The 24,865-nt window shown below is 37.0% G+C and overlaps 1 protein-coding gene across 5 annotated transcripts in view; it reads left to right on the plus strand.

The window, feature by feature from the left end:
- The window catches only part of IMMP1L (inner mitochondrial membrane peptidase subunit 1), a 36,781-nt gene that overhangs the window by 4,891 nt on the left and 7,025 nt on the right, over positions 1–24,865 (plus strand). Inside the window, exons 2-7 of one of the 5 annotated variants that reach the window (XM_074586234.1) lie at positions 1,657–1,769; positions 5,307–5,353; positions 6,127–6,333; positions 11,397–11,534; positions 12,332–12,420; positions 13,329–13,455. In XM_074586234.1, coding sequence (XP_074442335.1) covers positions 11,430–11,534; positions 12,332–12,420; positions 13,329–13,455 — 321 coding nt within the window. In that variant the 5' untranslated portion in view covers positions 1,657–1,769; positions 5,307–5,353; positions 6,127–6,333; positions 11,397–11,429. Of the gene's footprint in view, positions 1–1,656; positions 1,905–5,306; positions 5,354–6,126; positions 6,334–11,396; positions 11,535–12,331; positions 12,421–13,328; positions 13,456–24,865 lie in introns of all 5 variants that reach the window. The other 4 variants (XM_074586237.1, XM_074586235.1, XM_074586232.1 and 1 more) reach the window with 4 other exon arrangements.

A 24,865-nucleotide genomic window follows, 5' to 3' on the forward strand; every position in this document is an offset into this window, starting at 1 on the left:
GAGGGTTTAAGACATACCAGTTGTATGATATTATATAAAACATGATATGATTTTCTTCAGAAAGCCTCTGGATGTTACTTAAATGCATCCCTCTGGGTATACTGAACAGCAGCAATAAAAATTTAAACTTGTGTCAAATTTAAACAGCTCTTTTAAAATAGAAGTAAATAAATTAGGAGACATGAGTTAAAGTGGTATGTGTTGAAGACAATAGTTTAATAAATCATAAAAAAGTTATTTAATGTTTCTGTAACTTCAGTTTATAAAAATGTATAGTATAATATTACTGAAACTTCCAGAACAGTAATATTGAAAATGAGTTGTAAATTGAATGTAATGTATTAATAAGCATCATACAGATTAGTGATATATTTCATAAATTATTTTCCTTCTGTTTGTCATAAAAAGAGGAATTCTCATTTTTTAAATAAAAGTCATATTAATTTAAAAATACTTGTAAGACAGGACTAAAAGCAATGGGAAAAAAAACGAACCCAGCAACTGGAAAAGGAGTATTATTTGTATTATGGCTTTTGATATTCTGTAATGTTTTCCATACTGGGTTCCATTGCCATATAAGCTTACTTCAGGATGAAAAACTAGAAAAAAGGACATTGATTCTAGCCTTTTCAGATGCTTAACATCCACAAATCTATTTCATGTTGAATACAAATGTCTGTCTTTGGAGGATAAAAGTTTGTCATTTCAGCATGTCAGTGGAAGAGGTGAAGAGTAAACTTTGTGTTTCAACTGGAAAAACATAGTTTAAACGCTTTGATATTTTGGGTCTTCATTTATGTCTTCCAGTTGTATCTGATTGCACATATTTCATTAAATAGTAATTTCTAAAGGCAGGTAAGTAATGTATGTAATTATGATTTATGGAAAGGAAAGGTTAATATCTATGACTTTTTAAAATATAATTTATATTAGTGCAGTTTATGCAAAAGTACAAAACATCTTGTATTACCTGTGCTTTTAGAGCCTAAGATTCACTGAATATTTGTAAAAATATATGTGTCATTGAAATCAATTTATATTTACTATAGCATTTTTTCCTGGTATGGTGGTATTAAAAAGGTTAAGAATTGGCACATTTTAGATTTCAAACAAGTGTTATGTTTTCTGTTAAGTTGTTAGGGCTTTTAGTCTTCAAAGTCTTCAAAGGCATTATTCCAAGTAACCATGTTATTTCTATGACAAATCCACAGTATCAGCAGGTGCTGAAATACAGGCAATGTTTGCTCCTTACCTTACCAAGAAAAAGAAAGTGCTCTTTTTTTGGATTTAGCTATTTTTGGTCCATCATGTCTGCAGTATTGTGGACCTAAAACCTGTGCAATGTTTGGCAAAGCACTTGACGCCTACCCAGAAAAGATTTAAACAATCACCTTCAGAATTCTGTTAAAATTGTAGCTCGTGTCTGCTTGCTGAAATATTTTTAAGGAGTTTTCATAATGGAGAATTTTCCCTCTCTTCTGATGCTAGTGTCAAAACCAAATAGTAATGTTTTCAACAAGTGACTTCTGCAGTAGTTTCTGAATTTGGAAGTGAACAAAATCTGGGTCATACGTCTTCTCATTGCACAGACCCACCTGTCTGACCTACCCTCTTATATAAAAGAAATGTTATTGTTACCTATTCTTATGCTTGCAGGTAACTTCTGACTACTGTGCTGAAGATTAGAATCTGTATTGCTGACGTTGTTTTTCGGATTAGCTTTCAACAGCTGGATCTGGCATCTGTTGCAGTAAGGACAGGCATGCTAGGTGAGATTCAGAAAGTTCCTGCTCTGGGGTAGAACAATGAACTGACAGCTAATTGAAAATAAATCTTAACGCTTTGATGATTGCAAAGATGAAAATCTTTGCCAGTGTGCTTACATGTAAGGATGTAACTTCTTGGTGAGTGTCACGAACTTGTAACCTCAGCTTTCCAGCCTGCTGGCCAATGATGTATTCTGATCATGGTGGCTTCCGTAGATATTCCAGACAAGTAGGTTAATGGCATCTTGGTTATTCAGTCACCGCCAGTGTGGGAGTAACTTCAGATAAGTGTTAGTGTCCTCTAACGAGCAGCTTTTCCTCCTTTATTGCCCATTGTTTCTTAGATTTATGAACTACCCATTCCTTAGTCTGGCAAAGACATACAAAAGAGCAGTGCTTGAACTGAAATATATATATATATAGGTGTGTTACAAAGAGATGTACTAATTTATTTAGCACTGTGAATCGTGATGCAATTACTCACCCAGCTCAGAGTGACGCCAGTTCTGGCTTTCCCAAGTAGTGATGTCGGTCAGCAGCTTCACAGAAGCGTACAACTCTCGGGCTTCACTGAGGACAAGATGCTGGGGAGTCATAGATGGATTCAACGCTCAGATGTATTCGATGGGCTTCCGTCTAGTTCCACAGCATCATGACCGTCCATAGAGTGGGGGATGAACCAAGATGTGCTGCTGTAAATAATTCTGTAGAGCTGTGTAACTATACCTTTTCTGAGCACAGAGACAGAAGTCTTTCTTGCTCTTCAAAAGATGTGACTGTTGTAAGAACTTGTTTAGAATGGTAAATAATAGGTCGTTGAGAAGTAATGAAGAAGAGAGGCATTTTGGGCTTCAAGTAGGCAAGAATTAAAATAGATTTTTCAGTGTGAATTATAAAGTTAGGTAAAATACAAGCAAGCAATCTGGTAAATATAAAAAGCCAGTTCCACTGCTGGCTACTTAAGAAAACTTGGGTTGTTCCAAATTTGGAATAATATTGTGATGGAAAAAAAGCAGAAAACACTGACTGACTGGCTTTTTTGTAGCCAAGCTGTATTTTAGCAAACTTTCATTATTCTTTATCTGAATGGATTCAACTTCTTCCATCTCCTATGCTGAGCCTGCCAATTCCATGCCAAAACTGCCTTTGTGATTCTCAAGTTACTATCTACTCAAGGAAAGTTTTTAATGCATTGAAGTTTGTGTTGACGTGAGTTAGCTTTCGCTAGCTTGGATTTTAGTGCTGTGACGGTAGCTGGTAAGGTTATTTTATTGTTGAAACCTTTTCGTTATATGGATTTTATAAGAATATGAAAAAAGTTTTGGAAATATAAATCTATCATAAGAAAGCAGTTGAGTTGCATGACTGCTACCATTTTTTTTTTCTACCAGGTACTATTTTGCATTTGTGTGAGATTACATATGTAAGATGAATAACTTAATATTTAAAATTGTAGAAACTGAAACAGATTGAGGGGAAACTGAAACATCAAGGTCATAGAAATAACAGTACTGTAGAATAACTGCTGGAACTAAGGTTATACAATAGTATTATTTGCATTATTGTATTTCTTACAATACTGGATTGTAAATGGGACAGACGTAAGGTTGTGGTTGCTAGTGTATATCTGAGCTTCACTAATTGTTTCAAGGTCCCCTATCTTGTTTTTGTGTGACTAATATATATGTGTTATTCATTGCGATGGGGGACTCCTGGAGGAGGTAATTTATCTGAATTTCTAGTCTTAAGACTTCCATGTACTAATATCTTTTCAGTTTCCACATTTTCATTATTTCTGTGAATTAGAGCTGTCTTTATGTCCCTTTCAAAGGAAGAAAGGTAATTGAGCCTCCTTTAAATACATTTTTATGTTTCTGAGAAAGCGTTGCACACTCTTGGAGCTGCCCATTTCCACCATTTCTCTTTATCAGCTCTGCTTCCCTTGGTCCATGAAGTGTGAAGCCATGTTTGGTCTTGATGTTCTCATGCTATTGCAAAGCCTCGGTGATTTTGTTATAGAATTTTTAACATTTCTGGCATAAAAGATCTAAAATTCACAAACATTGACTTGTAGGAAGATCATCAGTCTTCTCAGCATGTAGACGATATTTGTGAAAGGAGCTGTATGAGCAGTCACTGTTTTTCCTTTTAAAAAGGCAGTGTATTAGGAAAGAAAGGCCAAGCCAAATTAGTAAATTTAGATGAAATAAAATCTGAGTGCTTATTAAAAACTTAAACAGTTTTTAAGAAAGCAATTCAGTGATATTAGTGAAGTTATACAAAGGTTGTTTCTGTACTGTCTTTCTGTTTTACGAGTACTTGTGTCCTCGTTTGAAATTTGGATTTGGGGTGGTTATCTGTGGTAAAATAAGCCATATAGGCCTTTTGGTAATCTGCGATATCAGCGATGATGCAGTTTGTGGGGCTGGAGTGTGCTCAGCATCTTGCAGGTACTCTGCATCTCAGTATATAATCATTTGCTAATTTTGAGAAAGGCACCTCTACTTATTTGATTCACTAAATAGTCAGTTTTCTCACTTATTATTGTGTCAGCTGTATCTTTTCCTTTAAACCATTAAATTAAATAATGGTTTATGCTGGCTTTTTATTTTAGTTCATGCATTTAAAACCTGGAACTCAGATAAAAAGATAGTTTCAGAATAAATTCAGTATATTATTTATGAGTGGAGCAACACATTAGCATTGAGTTCACAATAGATCATATCGCTTTTATTCCATCTTACAAGCTTAGCAGCACAAACAGAATAATCAACATATTATTTGGCTGTCATCTGCTGAACAGAAACCAGAGATCACAAGGAGGTTTTCCCTAGCTGCAGTGATGGCCTTTTTGTTCCAAGCCCCCATCTGGGAGGGCCATGGTGTGTTATCATATGGAACGCGGGGTTTTCTGTAATCTGCTTAGCTGCACTGCAGTTTGAATCTTTATTCCATGTTTGTGTAATTTATAATTTTAATGAGACCATGGCTCTTGTGGGCTTTGAAATATATTAAAAGCTCTTTTGTGCATATGCTTTTGTTCTTGCTTAATAGGCTCAGTGTATTTAAAACTGATGAATTTTTATTCATGGATTTGGATGTCTGGGGATTAACTTAGACTGAATATCATTGCACTCATCTATTGATGCTTGGAACTTTTTTTAATACTTGTATCTGTAAGTGGAGAAGAACTTACAGAACTTGTGTTTTATACATAAAACAGCTCAGAAATAATTAATAACATTTTATTGAGCAATGAGAAAAAGTACTGGTTACAGTTTATTTTTACTGCATAAACGAACATGAAATATAGTTTGTGCTATGAAAAAAATAAGTAGTTGAATCCATATCCATGTGTGTATTTAAAGGTTCATAACTAAAAAACAATTTGTGAAAGCTGCCAAAATTTTTGTAGAATAACAAGTGACAAGCACTTGATTTGCATGTTTCTTCTGTTCAGGTAACTTTAAAATGTAAATACTGAGCTCACTTTTGTCTGACTGTGTTTCTTCTGTTTTTTTAACACATTTTTTAATGCAGAGTATGCATAAGATATTTCATTAGAAGATGATGCTCATAACTGGGAAGTATTGATTCTTTGTTAGTGTTATGTTTTCTGACAGTGCTAAAACTGGTCTTGTTTTTTGCTTTTATATTTTTCAAATATTTAATAATAGCTTTGATTTACTATTTGTGTTAAAATTGCATACTGTGTGATTTCTGTGTTCATAAACCTGTATGGAGTACCCTTCAGTGTTGGCATTCTGATCTGAGACTAACTGGGGATGACATTAAGATGCTTGTATTTCTTTCTAAACAGTCTCGCTGATGGTGTACATAAATAGGTTGCTTTGCTTTACATGGAGGATGTTTTGTTTGTGGCGTTTTTGTTGGGTTTGTTTTTTTTACTAGCAAACAATCCTCTTTGTAATGACAAATATTTTAAGTAAACAACCTTTTTACTTGTCCGTACGTAGGGGAATTATTTAGCCCTCTTCTATTCACTGCTTTGAGTAGTATTTCCAAAAATAGCTGCATACTTCTAGAAGGTGTGTCAGCACTGGGAAGTGCAGGGGACCTGTGAGCTGTGGACAAATTTAATTTCTATAGGGTCGCAGATTTTAAGTGCCTAATGTGAAAATTTTACTTGTAACTCTTTGTTTTAGTTAATTAAAATTAATTTCAAATGTTGACATGTCTCAAAGTGAATTTTTAAAAATTAAGATAAATGCATATAGCTCAGAATATAGTTATTTGACCCGTGTCACATAGAGATGGTGTATTTTTCTCAGTCACCAGGAAAGTGGCTGTGCTGTCTGTCAGACCTTTGGCGTTTGTCCTAACTTTGACATTGTTACAGGAAACTGTTAAGTGAATATTTCAGCATCCCTTAGAGGCGCAAACTTGCCATGTACGACCGTGCCTTTGCTCAGCTATTTGGATTCCGCTGTTCAGCAAAGATGAGTGTGTAGAGCTGCAGAGGAAGATAGAAGCCCTGGAATGCATCTGACCATTAATACAGCATTTTATACAGGGTTGTGGGATTGTTAGGAGTTGCTTCCCAAAGGTAAATAGAACCAGTGAGAACTACTTGAAATCTGTTTGGAAAAATTGCTCATTCTTATGTAGGTAGTCTCTGGTTGTTTAACACCAGAGGATTGCGTTTTGTGAATTTATGTTTACAGGATTGAGCTCCTTGTCAGCTTGAGATCAGCAGATGAAGGAGCACTTGTTGGAGACAAACTGTCAGTGCCTGATAGAGATAATGTGGAAAAATAACCTTCTTTTGCAGAATATCACCAAGCTGTTTCACATTTGCCAGGCTGAATCCAGTGTTTCTTCTAAAGAAAACCAACAGCTAGAAATAAAAATCAAGTTCTGCCTGACTCCCTGCATGGAAAGACCTTCTGAAAACTGTTCCTTATTTTGCTTTAGATGTTTGGAAACCTCAGATTATAGTTAGAATATTTAAAACATTTTATGTTTATTAAGTTGTGTATGTGATATGGGAAGAGTATTTCCCAATAAACATCATATATACCCTTCACTTTTCTAGCACATGTGACATTAATTTAACGCATAAGTGTTAAAATAATAGTTTAATATAAATAACAGCTCAAACATAAATATTTAAATAGCCTAATCGGTGTGCAGTTTTTTCTTTGTTTTGGAGTTTGGGATTTTTTTAAAGTAATAATATCAGAGAAACTCTTTGGGAAAGAGATAGGGAAGTTATGGGATTACCTTGTGTGAAAAAAGGTGTCTAGTTTGAAGCGGAGAATGTTAGGAGTTTCTGTTAGCTAAGGAAAAACTGATAAACTATCACTAAATATTCAGTGAAAATTCAGAATTAGGAAGCATTATATAAAGCAAATGTGACTCTAATTTTTTTATTGTAGTGAAAGAATGTATTTAATATCAAGTTCAATAATTTGTTTAGCCACACTTTCATTGTCTGTGACTGATTTTCGTGTATTTAAAATTTTGGCACCATATGTTAAACTGTCTTACACAATGCCATTGGTTATCTGGAAATGATAAATCTGCTCATTGATTTCCTAATTTTATTATGTACACAGTTAATTGTAATCCAAGATTACAGCAAATAAGATGTTAATTTCTAGACAACCTATGTACATTTCCCTCCGAGTGTGATTGTTACACAAGCAAAGAATACAAAGAGAATACCATTTGTGCTATCCTCACAGGAGCTGTCAATAAAAGATGTAATAGGGGATTTAGGAATCTGGAAATGGCCAACTAATTTATGTGAATCTATTTTATTTCAGCTAGAAAGACCAAGCTCTGTTTCGTCTGCACTGCATATTGCAGAGCACAGGCTGTCTATAGAAAACCAGGCGGCTGCATATGGATAGTCCCTTGATATCATTCACTTGCTGTGTAATCTTATTATGCAAAGTTCTAATCTTCAACTAGAATGAATGCCTCTGGGTCAGAATATAGTCATATCAGGGTTTTTGAGGTCATGTTTTGTGATCCTTAGCTTATTCTTCTAAGTAGGGCTGGGATTTAAAGAGTATTCCCCAGACACTAGCAGAGATAGACGGCAAAACCTGCTGCCTTTTTGGAAGACAAGACCAACATGAGGTCCCTGGTAGGATTAAACTTGATTTGTAGCTGTAGGATTTTTTAACAGATGTATTATTGGACAGGGAATAGGGGGCCACCAGCACAGCGAAATTGGATCACGATTGGCATTCTCAGGGAGTCCGCTGGCTGCTAAAACAGCAGCTGCATGTGGATTTGACTTCTTTCAGGTGAAGCGACTTCCAGTCATTTGGAAAGGATGGGATGAAAAGGAACCTTGGTGATAATTTTGATGTCTGCAAGATTTAGTACCAATGTAATGGGATTATCGGTAACACCTTCACTGCAGAAAAAGCCACCTGGCGCTATAACTGGCAGCAACTGAGAACTAATCCTTTCCCATCTCTTGGATGTCATTCATGAGGCTCAAAGTGATTTCCACCCTGCTAGCTGTGATTAATTTTATAAACAAACAAACAAAAAAATCAAATGATGAAGGCATAGGCTATGTAAGGAAAAGGGAATGGAAGATACTAGTAATTACATTTTGCATTTTATTTGCTGTGGGGGATAAACTATACAGTTCTTGTAAGATAACCAAATTGTATTTTACGTGATAAATATGGATGTGTAACCCTTTTTAATCAATGTCTATGTTTGGTATAAAAACAATGTCTATTTCAGTATAGAATTTTCAGCGACCTACTATGTGTACCTGGAAGTAATTACAACAGGTTTTATGTCGTTAGTTCTGTGATAAGGATGTTTATAAAACAGATCCATTAAGTTTTCAAGGGGCCTGAGACTTAAATCATTTGTTTTATTGTGCTTAATACTCTTACCCTGTATCTGGTGGAGTTGCCTGCTGACAGCACTTTATATTAAAATTAATTGTGTGATGTGGAAAAACGTTCAGCCATTTACCTTCTTGTGAGCAACAATATGGCTTTGTTTTAAAAATGTACTAATAAATAGTTTTCTGAGGACACAGAATAATATTTTATTGATGCTAGAGCAATTTTAAGATAAATATTCTGTGGTTTTTTTTTTTTGACTGGGCTTACTCTTGCTGCAACCACTCACTTATTAACTAGAAGCTGTTACTTAAAACTACAGGGTAACTTTCGGGATTGTAGTTATTCTGTGGAATGAACATTAGATGTCTAAAGATAGACTTTAATGTTAAAAAAAACCAACCCAGTCCTCTGAAGTTGTCTTACTAAGTTCAAACTGTGTATAATCTAGGTACTATGTATATATATGCCTTCCTTAATTTGAAATTAACTTTCTTGAGCAGTAATAAAAAGCCTTATATGAGCTAATAATTTTTTCATCATTATCATGAAAATCTGGTAACACTGAGCATTTAAAAAAAAATAATCCATTGTGCCACATTCATGAACTGGGACTGGTGAAATCCATGTCTGAGGGGTTAAGAATTTATTTAACGAGAACTGGGAACAAAATCTGAGACTTCTTCACTCATGTCCTATACCATGACAGCTCTAGCAGTAGGTAAAGCTCACTCGGAACCCTGTGTTTCCTTGAACAATTTACAAATCTGTCCCTCCTAATTCAGAGTTACTCAGACATCAGGGAGAAATGTATGTGTTCACTGTAACTCTTGGGAAGTATGTGTCATCCAGAGTCCAACAGGAAATCATTTGCAATCAATTGGAAACTTATTTTCAGAGACATATAGCAGTTGTTTGTAGTTTCATAATAAAAAATTATTCTACTTATAGCTATCAAGCTGTTGGCATGAAAGGCTTACATTTTCTCTTAATGACTCTCGTTACCATTCCATTTGGCGCAGTCAACAATGTCTACCTACTCTCATCAATGTAACACAATGTTTATACAATTCTCTCTTACCTGTAATATCCACAGGTGCCTGAATTATATACTGTCTTAATATATTAATATTCTGAATGGTATGGATCTGAAATATAGGATGGTTGTGCAGTATTTTTCTGTCTGAGAAGCGGTGTGCGGCTGCCTTTCTAGCAGGTGCTGTTAAGAAGTATTGATGTTGTACTTCTCTCTAAAGATAGTTGTAGTCATTAATTCGCACTGGCTGTGCGACTCTGATCGATCTGCTGTCACGCTGTCTTCCTTTTATCACCTGTAACACATTGCTGGGCTCACAGTGTTTCTGGCCCTGAGAGTAAGGAGTTGGTCCATGCTTTTCATAGGGTACTGGGTTGGGAAGAGCAAACCATTTATTCTGGCTCTCCAGAATAAATTCTGCTGAAAGTGCATGTATTTTACAGCTTACCGGGTGTCCTGCGGTGCGCTGGGCGCTGCACCTGTTAATGAAACAATTCAAGACTTTTCTGTTTTCTGTTGTGTTTTGGTTCATTACTGTGAAACCCGTTAGTTAATATTAAGGAGGATGAATCACAGATTGGTTTAAACGGATTTATTCCGGAGATAATTTGTGTTCAGAAAAAAAAGGCAAGTACATCTTTTTTTAGACAAGGAAATGAGTTTGGTAGAGAACAGTTTCCCCAAGGACGGTCATCCTTTTTTCTTTATAGATAAATACTAAATGCAAAGAACAAAAGTCACTTTTCACTGTATTCAGGCAAAATTCCCAAAAACTTCTAGAGAGTTGTGAGTAAAGCTCTGCACTTTTAAATTCCTGCATTTAAATAACAAAATGACATGAAATATAGAAGGGGAGGTCTTTACTTCATTTTTAAGTAGGGCATATTGTACATGCAGTGTGTACATCTTGCTGCATTGACCCGTCTTAGTAAATGAGGGAAATCTTGCGGTGGGTTTAATTCACGATAAAGCTGAGACTCAGTTTAAGGGGGACAGGTTTCTTGCAGAATGTAAAACTTGCTTCAGTTATTTTAGTATGTGTGTATTCCACTTCCTTAAATAGAAATAGTCTTAAAAATTTTGTTAAGGAAACAGTTAGATTAGCATTGCAGGGATTACATCTAATCATCAGAGTTTGATTTAAATATTTGGGGGAGGGAGTCAGAAGATATTTACAGTCTTGTGTGCTGCAGAACTTACTCCACTGTATCCTAGCCGTGAACAGGAAGACCTAATGCCTCATTTTTATATGCAAGTGTTTTGGTAATGAAAGTCTAGTTTAAGGAGAGCCCTGCAAAACCTTCAGAATTCCTATTAACAACTGTATTCTTTTTCTAGTACAGGCAGGCCGTTCAGGATTCTATTATCCTTAATTTTGTCTAGTTCTTCAAGGCTTTTTTCATTTGATTGATTGTCAGGTCACTTTGGTTGACTACTTGATTACTCGAGTTTTCTGTGAATGTAATTTCAGTTGTGAAATATCATCAAATCATTTCAAATCACTGCTGTTGAGCGTTTGGTTTTAAATACTAGAGCTTGAATAAAACCAGCGATCTTAGTTGCATTGCCTTCACATGATTAAAAAAGCTCTATCGAGTGTTATTTAATAAATAACTACATCTAATTATTTGTTGGGTTTATTTACTGTTTTTGTAAAAAATATTGTCCATCAGTCGTTAGATACAAAAGATAGTTTTGTAAATGTTAGATTGTTTGTTATCAAATGAGTGATACTCTTCTGTTTTACTGTAGACTAGAACCAGCTGAACGACGTAACACTGTACGATGCTTCGCAATGTCCTAGGAAAAACCTTTCGATTTCTCGGGTATACTGTGCAATATGGCTGCGTAGCGCATTGTGCCTTTGAGTACCTTGGAGGAATTGTGGTGGTAATTTTTCTTTTTCATGACATTTAAAAGAAAATAAAATTATAAAGCTGAAAATATTGTATGTGATAATGCCAATATTTCAGGTTTCTTCATTTTTTTAAAAGCTTTTTCAAAGTGTGTTTAGTAAATGCATATTTTTTGAGAGGCAGGTCCAGCCTTTATGAAAGTTATTTCTACTTTAGGCACTCATATTTTTTGCCAAGTTACTGCTTGAGGCATCACTAAAGCAAATGGGAAACTGTGATTAAGCATTTTGCAGAGAACACTTTCTTTCAAAAAGACTGGGGTCACTAATAATGCCATAGGAAGTGCTTATTTCCAACTCTGGGCAGATTTCTGGAGGTTTTATGCTGCCTCCCCCTCCTCCCCAGGTTCTAAACCTAACAGATACCGCTGCTGGATATAGCGGATTTTGGCTGTGAGCTTCTCTTGCAGCTTCTGTGATGCTTCTCTTTTACAGAGGCTGAAGAAAGGGGTAAACGGGCAGAGCTTCAAGTGCTGCTCCAAATCATTTCCTGCAGATTTGGTGCTGAAATGAATCCATTGGGGCTGGTAGCACCTCGCGCAGTTCAGGACCGATTCTGAGCAAATACGCAGTTGTAACAGAGTTCGAGGCGTTCTGGAGGCTGTCCTCACCTTTTAATTGTATCAGATGTTCCTCGGAGGATCTCACCTTTTTTAGTTGTTCTTTACGTTACACCTTTTCTAATTTATTAGCAAATATTTTGAATATTAATGTATTTTAGAGAAAAGTAATTGGAAATAATAATTTTTTCTCATTTATTTTTAATTTGCAGTGTTCTGGACCTTCAATGGAACCAACCATTCAAAATTCTGATATTGTCTTTTCGGAGAACCTTAGCCGCCACTTTTATTGCATTCGAAAGTATGCTCCTTTGTTGAGACTAGATTTTACATTCCATTTACCAGAGCTTGTCAGTAACCACATTCTGTCTGTCCTTTATTTTTTGTATATTTTTCTTCTTCTAAATTTTAATTTTCATAAATCTGCTCTCATTGTGTCTCATAGAAGTTAAAGTAATTGGCACATACAGCCCATCAAACAGAATTCCTTCAGGATACAATCTGTGTCACTTTTACAGCTTTGTCCAAAAAATGGAAAATTTTTTTTCCCCCTAAACCAGTTCTATTGTGTGAATGTGACTTCTCCTCTCCAAGCAGTTATGTTTTACTTGCAAACCAAGCTGGCGATGTTGCTGTGCTCAGATAGGTTGTAAGGAAAGTGACCAAATGGTGTAAGTACCATTTATCAAATGTCATTTTATTACTGTGTTGTAGACCACAGTAGGCCCAAGGCCCTCGCCCGTTTTGTTGTGGCCGGTTTCACTGTACAAGCTGATGTGTATAATCAGGAGGCAAAAGTAATATAAGGTCTCACAAACTGAGATTAGACATTTGAAGTTTCACTGGAAGAGTAACATTTGCACAATAACATTTAGGAACGCAGAATCTGTTCTGTTCCATGTATATGTAGCGACAGGACCAAGTTAAAGGGCATTCATTTAATTGTCAATTAAAATGCAGTCTTAAATGTTTTACAAATGTTCTAAATAACAAAGAATCTCTCCAAATATACTTAAAAACTGTGTAAAATGACACCCTGAATAAAACCGAAGACACCAAAATTGTAGACAAGAATTTTCAGCAGAAGGGGAAGTATCTTTAATGTACGTGAATATTTTTGGAGTATACACATTGATGCACATGTATTCAGAAAAACAGTTTGTGTTTAGAGTTCTTCTGTTTGTTTTTGTTTCTGTTTTTTCCTCTCAGAGGAGATATTGTAATTGTGAAAAGCCCAAATGACCCCAAATCAAATATCTGTAAAAGAGTAATTGGCTTGGAAGGGGATAAAGTCTGCACAAGCAACCCTTCAGATTTCCTTAAGAGTCACAGCTATGTAAGTACTAGAGTTTCTTGCTTTGTAAATTAATGATTACTTAAGTAGGCCTGGTAGTCTGTACAGGATTCGCAATATTTGAGTATCATAAATCATAAAATATGATGTTCATAAATTATTCTTTATTCTTGTATATGTACAGTAAAATGTTGTAATCTGTAAACTCTCTTTACGGCAAGCTGGTTTTTTCGGTGTCTTTTGTCTCTGTAGGAAGTGTGGGCAGATATTTTTGCTCTGACCTTCGCTTAGGTCTTCTTCCCTGGAAGAATATTTAAAATTCTCTACATAAAGTGCAGTACAGATGGAAGACTCGAGGCCTTGGTCTTAAGGCAAAAATGTTTCTGTATTTTAAACATAAAGAAGTGAAAATTTTGTCTCTGCAATAGCTTTGAGGGTTTTGCTTTCAAAATTACACTTCAGTGTAATTTAGTATCTCTACATTTCGGTGTAACAATATTTTAAGTTTTCTGAGTACGGCTGGAAAAGTAGTCATTTTCCTAACTTATCCAAAAAGTCAGGTAACAACATGAAATAAATAGGAAAAAATATTCTCAATGCTCACAGTTACCATAAGAAGAATTAATACCCGGCCTGTAGCTAAGGTCCTGTGCTGTGAAGGTAGAGAATTTTATGGAACGCTCCTTGCAGCCAGCTACAGTTTGTGATGGATAAATCCTGTAAGAGTTCAGCTGCCATAAAGACAGCCAACTTCACCAGCACGCCTTCACATACCATTGCTTCACTTGTATTGAGCAGCTGGAGTCTGTCCTTACTAAAATCAATGGCAAAATTCTTGTCAACGTTGTTTAACCAAGGGGAAAAAAACCCCACAACTGACTCCCCTCCCTCTCCCCAAATCCCCACCTTTTTTACCAAGCTGAAGAAATGTTCTAGCTCCTATGGGAAGAGTAATTATGGGGAAGTAGTAAATATAAATTGCCCAGAGCAGAACAGTGTTAAATGGAAACCTGAATTCTGTGTGCGCTGATAGAAGACGCAAATGGAGTTTCTCTGAGCATCTTGTTCTTTGCTTATCTGAGTCTTGAAAACGAAGTTCAGGAAAGGTTTGTACTTAACAGGATGTCAGTGTTTCTGGAAGCCCTGAGGTGACCAAATGAATATCCAGCAGAGCAATTTCTGCCCTAGGTGTAAGATTTCTTGTCTTTAATTTTAATGTAAAACGTAAGGAGAAAGAGAGGATGGGGAATGCAGAGTCCATTTCCTGTTTGCCTGTGTATGTTTTTCGTAACGGCTAAAGTGTGGAAATAGAGCAAAGTGACGTGCAAGCTTTCTTAGTTCTTACATCATAACTTGTAGCTAGGGGGAGAAGCGACCTAAATGGAAATGCTGTGGTTTGTTAGTGCATATCTTTTTTCCTCCTAGCTTTAGTGGTCGTTGAAGAGGTAGATATTTCCATCTGTTCAGGAGACGCTTCCTTTACAGAGAGTATATTCTCAACACAGATGTTTGCACTTTACACTCTTAACTTACACTGGATGATTCACTAAGTAAATTGTTCTTGTTGGGGAGGGAAAAAGTGATAGGTGTCTGTGTTTAGGTAACTGTCTAATCAGATTCCCTGGTTTAGTGAATCATTGTGCTATGCACTTTTCCTCTTAATTCAAACACAAAATTCTTCAAATCAAGTAGCAGCAGCAGAGGTACAGAGAACTGGCTGTTTGCTTTGCTGATACCTCCTTGAGAAGAATTAAGCTGAGTTGGGTTTTTGAAAAAAAGAGAAAAAGATTGTTGAAACTCTGAGGAAAGGCCTTGGCTCGGATCACAAACGGCCAGAAGTGCTGCCTTGGGCGTTGAGCTGCCGGAGAAAGGTACAATGGCAGGCACTCTCTATGCGGGCAAAGCCTAGACATTGTCATCAGTTTTGTTGTTTATATCAGGCTACTAACTGCTTTTTAAAAAATGAGAAATGTCGGAGTGATACTTGAATGCAGTGATTCCGAAGTATGTAAGGTCGGAGGATCGTTTGTGTTAATTACAGTGAACTGCTCAGCTTTCCTTGGCTAACTTGTCTCCTGGTTTGGGGATTGATAGCGAATAGTTGCAGTCATGTTCACAAACTTATTACAGTGCAGTAAATACAAAATATCAGATGCCAGAAGTAGTATCGAATTGGTATTTGAACCTCTGCTTCGTTCTTGGCTGGTGTTTGCCAGCTGCTGGTTAGGTATTTGGGGTTAGCCAGCTGTGGAGATGTCAGGTTAATGGCAGTACAATGTACCTACTGCAGCAGAGAGTGAAACCACCTCTAAGCAGCTGCTTCTCTTGTCAGCCCGAGGGTCACCAAGAATCCTTACGGTCATGTTAGTAGGAAGTGTGCTTAGTCTGCATCGGCTGTGCCAGTGGTTTTGTTGGAATATTTTAACAGATTTCAAGCTAGGGATTTTTGTGCTTAGAAGCACTCTCCTACGGCACATGCAGGAGAACAGGGTGATCAGGCCCAGTCAGCATGGGTTTGTGAAGGGCAGGTCATGCCTATCTAACCTAATATCCTTCTATGATAAGGTGACCCACTTAGTGGATGAGGGAAAAGCTGTGGATGTTATCTACTTGGATTTTTGCAAAGCTTTTGACACTGTTTCCCACAGCATTCTCCTGGAGAAACTGGCTGCTCATGGCCTGGACAGGTGTACTCTTCGCTGGGTAAAAAACTGGCTGGATGGCCGTGCCCAGAGAGTGGTGGTAAATGGAGTTCAATCCAGTTGGTGTCCAGTCACAAGTGGTGTCCCCCAGGGTTCGGTGCTGGGGCCGGTTCTCTTTAATATCTTTATCAATGATCTGGATGAAGGGATTGAATGCACCCTCAGTAAGTTCGCAGATGACACTAAACTGGGCGGGCGTGTTGATCTGCTTGAGGGTAGGTTGGCTCTGCAGAGGGATCTGGACAGGCTGGACCGATGGGCTGAGACCAATGGTATGAGGTTCAACAAGGCCAAATGCCGGGTCCTGCACTTGGGTCACAACAACCCCATGCAGCGCTACAGGATTGGGGCAGAGTGGCTTGAAAGCAGCTCGACAGAAAAGGACCTGGGGGTGTTGGTTGACAGCCGGCTGAATATGAGCCAGCAGTGTGCCCAGGTGGCCAAGAAGGCCAACAGCATCCTAGCCTGTATCAGGAATAGTGTGGTGAGCCGGACTAGGGAAGTGATCATCCCCCTGTACTCGGCACTGGTGAGGCCCCACCTCGAGTACTGCGTTCAGTTTTGGGCCCCTCGCTACAAGAGGGACATTGAGGTGTTGGAGCGTGTCCAGAGAAGGGCTACAAAGCTGGTGAGGGGCCTGGAGGACAAACCTTATGAGGAACGACTGAGGGAGCTGGGGTTGTTTAGCCTGGAGAAGAGGAGGCTGAGGGGAGACCTTATCACCCTCTACAACTACCTGAAAGGAGGTTGTAGAGAGATGGGGGCTGACCTCTTCTCCCTGGTGACAAGTGATAGGACGAGGGGAAACGGGTTCAAGTTACGTCAGGGGAGGTTTAGATTAGATATTAGGAGACATTTTTTCACTGAAAGGGTTATTAAACATTGGAATAGGTTGCCCAGGGAGGTGGTGGATTCACCATCCCTGGAGGTGTTTAAAAAAAGAGTAGATGGGGCACTGAGGGACATGGTTTAGAAGTGGCTCTTGTCAGGGTAGGCTAAAGGTTGGACTCGATGATCTTAAAGGTCCCTTCCAACCTCAACAATTCTATGATTCTATGATTCTATGATTCTATGATTCTTATTCTGAAGCCTGAGAGAATGCTAAAGTCAGATCCTGCTTCCAGTCCTGTTTCATTCATGAATATACTTCTCAGGATGGCTTATGTATATCGATAGGAGAATGGAGAACTCTGTTTACAATTTGCTCTGTAAAATTACACAGATGAGATACTTCATTGCTGCAAACAACCAAGTAGATACCTGTAGATTAAAAAAAACAACCAACCAACCATAAAAACACCACAAACCAACCTTCCAAGCTATAATACAAATGAAAAATTAAAAAAATCATACGTAAGTTGAATAAGTTTTTCTAAAAAGAGATATTTCAGTTGAGTATAAATGCAGTATAGCAGAGGCAGTTATGTGAACATCGTTATAGTGGTATAAAAATACTTTTGTGCTATACTTAGCTGAAGTAATACACCATATGAGAAAAAATATTTTTGTCAGAGCGCACTAAGTGTAAGGCTGTACCAAAAAACTGTCTTTGATGGAATCATTGTTGGGTTACAAGCTGATGGAACTAATCCCACATACCCAATTGATTGCTATAAATTAAGCATGTGCTTAAATTAAAATTTAAATGCATTAGGAATGACTTTACTTTGGACCCTTTATGGTACATGATGTTTCATATGCTAGAGGTTGCAGCTTATCTGCAGAATAATAATGAGGGGAATCTTCCTATTTACATGAAGGATTATGAAATTCCTCTTTTGAGTAAGCTGCTATAGTATTACAAAGTTAGAAAAATGTATTCTTGCTTTTCATTGCATTTTTATTGGTATTTTGTATGGAATATGAGCATTGGGCTGGCAGTTTTGCTGGGCTTTTTTTTTTTGTTTTTGTGCTCAGTGATGGTTTATATAGATACAAGCAAGTGTATTTCCTGTAACAAACCTTTAAGAATGCATAACATATTCTTACTGTGTCAGAAGCAATGTGATATGAACCCAAAAGTTAAAAAGGTAAACAAATAACTTTTAGTAATGTGGTATTCAGACCTAGTTTCAATTATTAAAAAGTATCTTTTCTGATTTATTCATTTAACTATAAGATCTAAATAATGAGGGTTAATAAAGAAATTAACGAATCGCAGTAAACCCCTGAAATGGCCTTTAAAAAAACCACCTGAAAGATAATTTTTGCATTCAGGTTTTTATTTCCTGTTTTTAAAAGTCTTAATACAGATCCAGGTTTATAATTCAGATTGAGTATCCTATTGTTATATTTGAGTTTGGTTTAATGCCATTTACTTTAGCTTTAATTTCTTTAGTACCATATGTTCTTGTGCTGCAGCTCCTATTTACAAATTGAAAAAGTGAGGGGTAAGTCATCAGATTAAAACAGCTTGTATGTCATAAACCACCAATATGCTAAGCCTTTGTGTCACTTAAACAAAACTAGTACCTAATAATGTCACTTAATACAGCTAGAGTCTGTAAATAAGGAACTGCCTTTTGCAAGTCATAGTGATAAAAAGCTGAGATACAAATCCATATCGCAGCAACACTCTGCTGGTAATCAATCACAACGCACCACTAATGCTGTGAGACTAGCTGATGTGGGGGAAGTGTGTTTACCTTGTGCTAAAATGAGGTTCATTGCGGAGATGGCATCCCTTCATCCTGTGGTTAACTCTAGAGCTAACATAATTCCGAAGATAATGCATCTTACTGTGTTTGCGGACCAGAGAAGTGGTCTTACACAGCGCTATTAACTCTTAAACAGTCCTTGTCAAATGCAGTAAGAATATTATGTGGGTACTAAGAACAGCGTAATGTTAATGCAAACAACACAATATCTTAATCACTAGACAGTACTACAAGTTTTGGATGCACAATGTAAGACACTGAAATATTTCGGTGCGCAATACCATTGGATAGTCTCTTTAAAATATCCTGAATGGCAATTAAAAATAAAGTTCTCAAAACACTAGCTCGTTTTCCTTTGTCCTTAGTATCCTAATAGCTAGTTTACAGTCATGGTTTAGTATTTCAGTAATCTGTAAGTTTTAATAGTTGCTGGTCAGGAGAAAGGAAATATCCTACTCTTTCTTCTCCTTGGTTCTAGTGTTCTAGAGGCTCGAGAGAAAGTGATGCCATAGTTTTAAGCAGCAGGTGGGCTAAATGTCTGGTGGAAGAGGAGAACTGACTTGGTGCATTTGTTTAGTTTGCACATTTGTTCAGTTTGCAGATGCCTCTATATCCCAGTACAGAGAGTTCATGACTAGAGCTAATGTTGAATCTTCTAAGAAACAATTTTAAATCAAAATTCTGATTTGTCAAAACTAAATTATTCGAGGGAAAAGAAATACAAAGAATTTTATCAAACTACTTCCCAATATTTGCAGGGTTTCTACTGCTCAAGTGGATTGGTCTTTTTACCAGTGTTGGTTTTGATATTTCAAGAACATACGAGTGGCGTGACTTGTGACACAACAGCACTGGTATCATTCACCATAGCTTGTCCTCATGTCTGTGGGGTCAGGGCTTGGGTGGCCAGACATGGGCACGCCTGGCCCATAGCTCAGGCAGGGGCCAGCAGCGAGAGGCCCAGCTTAAACACAGCTCCTGAATGAGCTCCCACCGAGGTCTCTTACATCTCTTTTTATTTATAGCACTAAATGGTTTTCCTCTGTGGAATAGGCTTGGCCGTACTGGTCAGATCATCAGTTTGAACCTTCAGGATTTTATGATTCCATTATTCCTCTGCTTCAAGTTAAGTAAGAACTTCCAGAAAGCTGCTTAAGATGAGGAAACCATCTGCTCAAGGACTCACTGAAGATTATAAACGCAAGTTTTAGTCTGCCTATATCAGCTTCACGTCTGGAAGAAGGACCTATTTCATGTTTTTGCTCCTCTATACCTACTAGCTAAGGCCTTCCAACTGTCTTAAATGGCGAGATGATGCAGAGCTGAGGCCTTAGATTGATTAGCAGAGATGGAGGTGACTCCTGACGGAGCTGGCAGACGATGCTTTTAAGATTCCTTACCCCTACTCGGAGTATTTATTGGCCATTGTTGCTACCAGACTTATTAGCTAGATCACTTTGTACAGGTTTGCCTTTGTCCAGGGCATACCAGTGGTGGTGATGGGTTTTGTGTTTTAACCAGTAAATTCCAGTTGGGTTTTGAACCCGTAGATTTTTTATTCTCAAACCTGTACTTTAGGGTGACCCTGTTACATCATCTGTTTTCTTGAGAAGAATCAAATCCTTCTTAATGATTGCTGTGAGAAAAGTCTATGCAAACTGCTAAGTAATCTTTGCTGGATTTGAAATCAATATTTTCTTCCAAAATACCGATCTTCTATAAATCAAGAAAGCGAGTAATTGTCTTGACTGATGAATCGCATAAATATTCTGATTTATTTTTTTTCCAGGAGTTCCTAAATGTAGCTAGGAGGCTTGTTTTTGAAAGTTCTGGCCTATGAACATGTATAAAATACAAAAATTTCAAAACTGGAGTGGATTATAAAGCTTAGATAAATAGTTTTTCACTATTTCAAGCAAAGTGATTTTGTTTTCAGAAGAGAACCATTGTTTTAATGCAAAGAGAGAGGTTGTAAAAAGTGTTCGCAAAATCTGGGCATTGTTCATGACAGTAATATTTGTTCATAGCTTTTATTAATTTTATTAATTTTAAGTTATGTTTAATGTTAATTTTAATGCTGATAGTATTCTTAGAAAAGGCATGATGGCTAATAATGTAAATATAGGGTTGCAGCAGGAGATTTAAAAAATTGGATATATAGCTTTTCAGGCTGATTCAGGGAGCATATTGAACAATACGCTCTGGATCTGAATATGAAATGAGAACGTTTATAGAAGTGAAGTAAACAGTGCATGCAAGTGTTTGAATTATTATTTCACACAGTTGGAAACTTTTGCAACATCCAAAAAGTTATACTGAGAGAAAGCATATTTTTTTTGTCATTTGACTGGCACATAGATATTTCTGATGTGAAAATTCCGTGACCTTTCCCATAAAGCGGTGAGTGTGGTGATCGAACCTGTGAAGTTCCAGGAGTAGTTGCATTACATAAAGTTTAGAAGGAGCAACAATGGTTAAAAAACCAAACAACCAATGAATGCTTTGACACATTACTGTAAGAGCTTCCCCAAATTTTTAATGAAGAGCAACACTCAACTGGTATGCTTGCACAGTGGAGAAAAATGTCTTAGAAATTCAAATCTAAGTTAATATACCTCGGTTTCCTTGTAGCATATGAGTTAACTACCACTGAAGGTTATGTGATTTTAATATTGGTTAATAATCAGTTTCAAAACTCAAAGATAGACAAGTCTTCATATCTTACCTTTTTGCAAATTTTCTGTTAAAACAACCGGTGACTTAATATAGAGAAGGAATTCATAACAGAAATATTCAATCACAGTGAATTTAATGTCTGTATAAAAACCTGTCATTGTCGTCTTTTCTCATAATAATGTGGACCAAGGTCATAATGTATTCTTTTTAATATGTATATTTAAACAAACTGGGCCAAGTATGTTCTATCTTATTCATAAGCAGCTTAAACTGTTCAATAAGTAAAAGGAAAATGCTAAACTGTTTGGAAGTACCTATGAATTTAAGGTAAATTCATTCCGTTATATTCTTCTAAGAAGTATTAAATTCCAGGTAATTCAGCCTCTTAGGGATACTTAGAAGACGCTGATTTAAGATCTCCTACACTGCTGAAGTTCCAGTGTGGTTGCTACCACTTCATAGCTTTTTCCAGCACAAAAAAAATGGAGATGTAAATACTTCTGCTGATTTACAAAATACTGAGCTAATTAATGTTGTTGGGTTTTATATAGATGGCAGCCTTAATATGAACAAAATTTATGATAAGCCTACAGAAATGGTGCCTAGAGCAACTGGATCATTAAAAAAGAGTATCTGTTAAGCATTATTCACTCTTGGTTCTGAAGTAATAAATAAAGGATTAAGGAATAGTTACGCGAGACTTTGAGTATAGAGTGATAAAACAAACTCCCGCATTTCTATGGTGTATATTTTGTCCTAACTAGATGCAATTTACTTAAATAAGGCAATTTAATCAGTATTTAGTAAATTTGTCATTTGATCTTGTAGATTCTTTCATCATATTTCACTTTAATCAAGAAAGGTAACACCTGTGGTTTATTCACAAAAGCTTCTTTTGTTAAATGAACACCCGCAGGCCATGAAGCAATTACATTTGTTGCTTGTACCAAAGTAGAAGGCACTTAAATAGACCTTAGTAGGGATAGATGAGAAGTTGCAGACTTTATTCTTTTGTCCAGCACTGAGATTAGTTCTTATCATAGCTCAAGAAGGAAGCCTCTGAACTGAAAAGAAAAGATGGGAATGATTTAAAGTTCTTCTTAAGTTTGAAACTTTGGTATTGCTGGAGGTGATGTGAATACCTGTGACCTTACGAAAGTTCAAACTTCATCTGCTCCCAGCTGATTGTACACCCTGATGTTCTTTGACAAACACAGACTGCTTGGAATTCCAAAAGGAGAGATTGCAAGAGATTCAAGTTTATAATTCTCCATTTAGTTATTAAAAATCCCAATTTCTCCATCTTTAATAACTACCTCCCCTCCAAGTCCTCCAAAATCACAAACAAAAAAAAACAATACCAAAACAAAAAAAAACCCAGCCCAAACTAAAAAAAAGCCTATTTTCATTTAGTTGGGTTTGGGGGTGTTTTTGAGGCAGATCATTTAATCTGTTATATTAGTTTTCTAGTATGCCAGTTGGTGCAGCACAGGCATCTCATCTCTTGGTTTTGAAGTTAGTGAGATGATTACTCAAAGAACAAAGTTTGGCATCATGGTAAAAAGACCACAAGAATATAATTCTTTGTTGATTTTCCCCACCCATTTCTGTAAATTAATGTTTTATGCTAGCAAGTATGCATCAACTACCTGACCTGTACTTCAGTTTTGACACTTAAACTATGCCACTAAGTAAATGACACCAGCCCTGCAAATTTAGCCAGTTTGTGACACTGAAAGATGTTTATTAATCTGAGCTGAAACACAGTAAGCTACTGCTGCGAGCTGAGTTGTTCTAAATGATAATCTTGCTCTTCTGGTGTATCTGCTCCTGTACTAGAGCCGCCAGAGCCTGGGCAGGGAGAAGGGGGAAGAGTCACGTGTCTGATCCGTGTCCTGTATTCTCATGCATATAAACTGCACCTCGGATAACCGGTTCTGCCCGAGAACTGCTGCTCCTTGGAAATAAATCCTCTGCTAATCTGCACATGTAGATACCGAAATGCAATGTTGTGAATTGTCAAGCAAGTGGCTTTCCCATTGCCTTGGGATTTCTGGCAGTAGCAGCCTATTGGTGTGTAATTAATGTATTCTTACTACAAATACAAATTTTCAATAGTTAATTATTTTCTTTGGTTAAAAATGCATCTCATTCCCAGCTACTGTCCTTGCGTAGCCTTGAGGCATTTCAGATCGGGTCCCGATTCTGCAAAGGCTGATACTTAAAGTTAACTGTATTCAATGTGAGTAATCCCCCTGAAATCAGTGCTGTGGTCTAGAAATAGCTTGTGCATCAACCCTTGAAGGATTCTGGCTTTAGTCTTTATTTCAAAGGGGTGTAAACAACTTTTTTTTTTTTTTTTTTAAATTAATGATTATGGCCTGTCACTGGTATTTTGGTTTTACGTTTTCAGGTAATTCATGTGGTTTTTATTGCTTGCCTTAATTCTAGGTTGTAGTGAAGTGCCTAGATGATGGACAGGCACCATACAAAGGTATTACACTGTATTATCTCTAGATGAATCACACTTTGTGACAGTACTCTTAATGACAAATGTAGAGGTACAGGGTCCTGTTATACCTTCTGTGGAGAACTACAAAAGTTACCGTAAGTGGTGAATTTCAGGATACAGGAAATCTATTGCAAATGTTCTATCTGGAATGCAAACTATGAACATTTTGTCTAGACAAGTAAAGTAGTGATATGCCACAGCTGGCAAAAGCCCTTTATTTTTTATACTTTTGGAGCATGGAAGATTGGAAGGTCTAGAATTGGTTGGATATACTTGTGTTCCGAGTGGCTCCTTATTTCACATAGTAACAGATGAGCTTCACGTTCTGCCTATGAATCGGGGAAATGTGAGAAAGCATGGGAAGCAGTGAAGAGGAGCTGGTAGCGTCCTGTGTGCGCAACAGTAGCACGTTGCAAGAAGTGACGCTTTTTCAGAAATGTGAAATGTTAATGTGGGTTTGCGTTTTTATTTCGTAAAAAAAATAATATCTTCCTTTCATAGTAATTCATGCTTCTCATTTTTGTGTATTTGCTGAGATAGGATTTCAAAACGACGGTAGTTTGATGTATGATTTGTAATGCTGGTAGATGCTGGGTAGGAGAGTTTGCACCAGAAAGGTCAGAACGCCGCTTGGCATCGTAAGAGGCATCTGAAAAACAGACTCATCTAAGATGTGAATGCTTTAGGTGGGTACACTGCAAATAAGTGAAGATGAGTATCCAACTAAACTGACAGTTGCTGGTGGGCACTCTAAAGAGGCTGTATTCCACAGAGTTTTTGAGGAAAACAGGAATGTCAGTACATTCTCAAACATGTCCTGTCAAAAACATATGTCCACATGTGATGAGATGTATAGTCGACACAGGTCATTTGACTCTGGATAGAATTTTTATTTATTTATTTTA

This window comes from Larus michahellis, chromosome 4 (assembly GCF_964199755.1).
Source record: "Larus michahellis chromosome 4, bLarMic1.1, whole genome shotgun sequence".
In the NCBI taxonomy this organism is placed as follows: Eukaryota; Metazoa; Chordata; class Aves; order Charadriiformes; family Laridae; genus Larus; species Larus michahellis.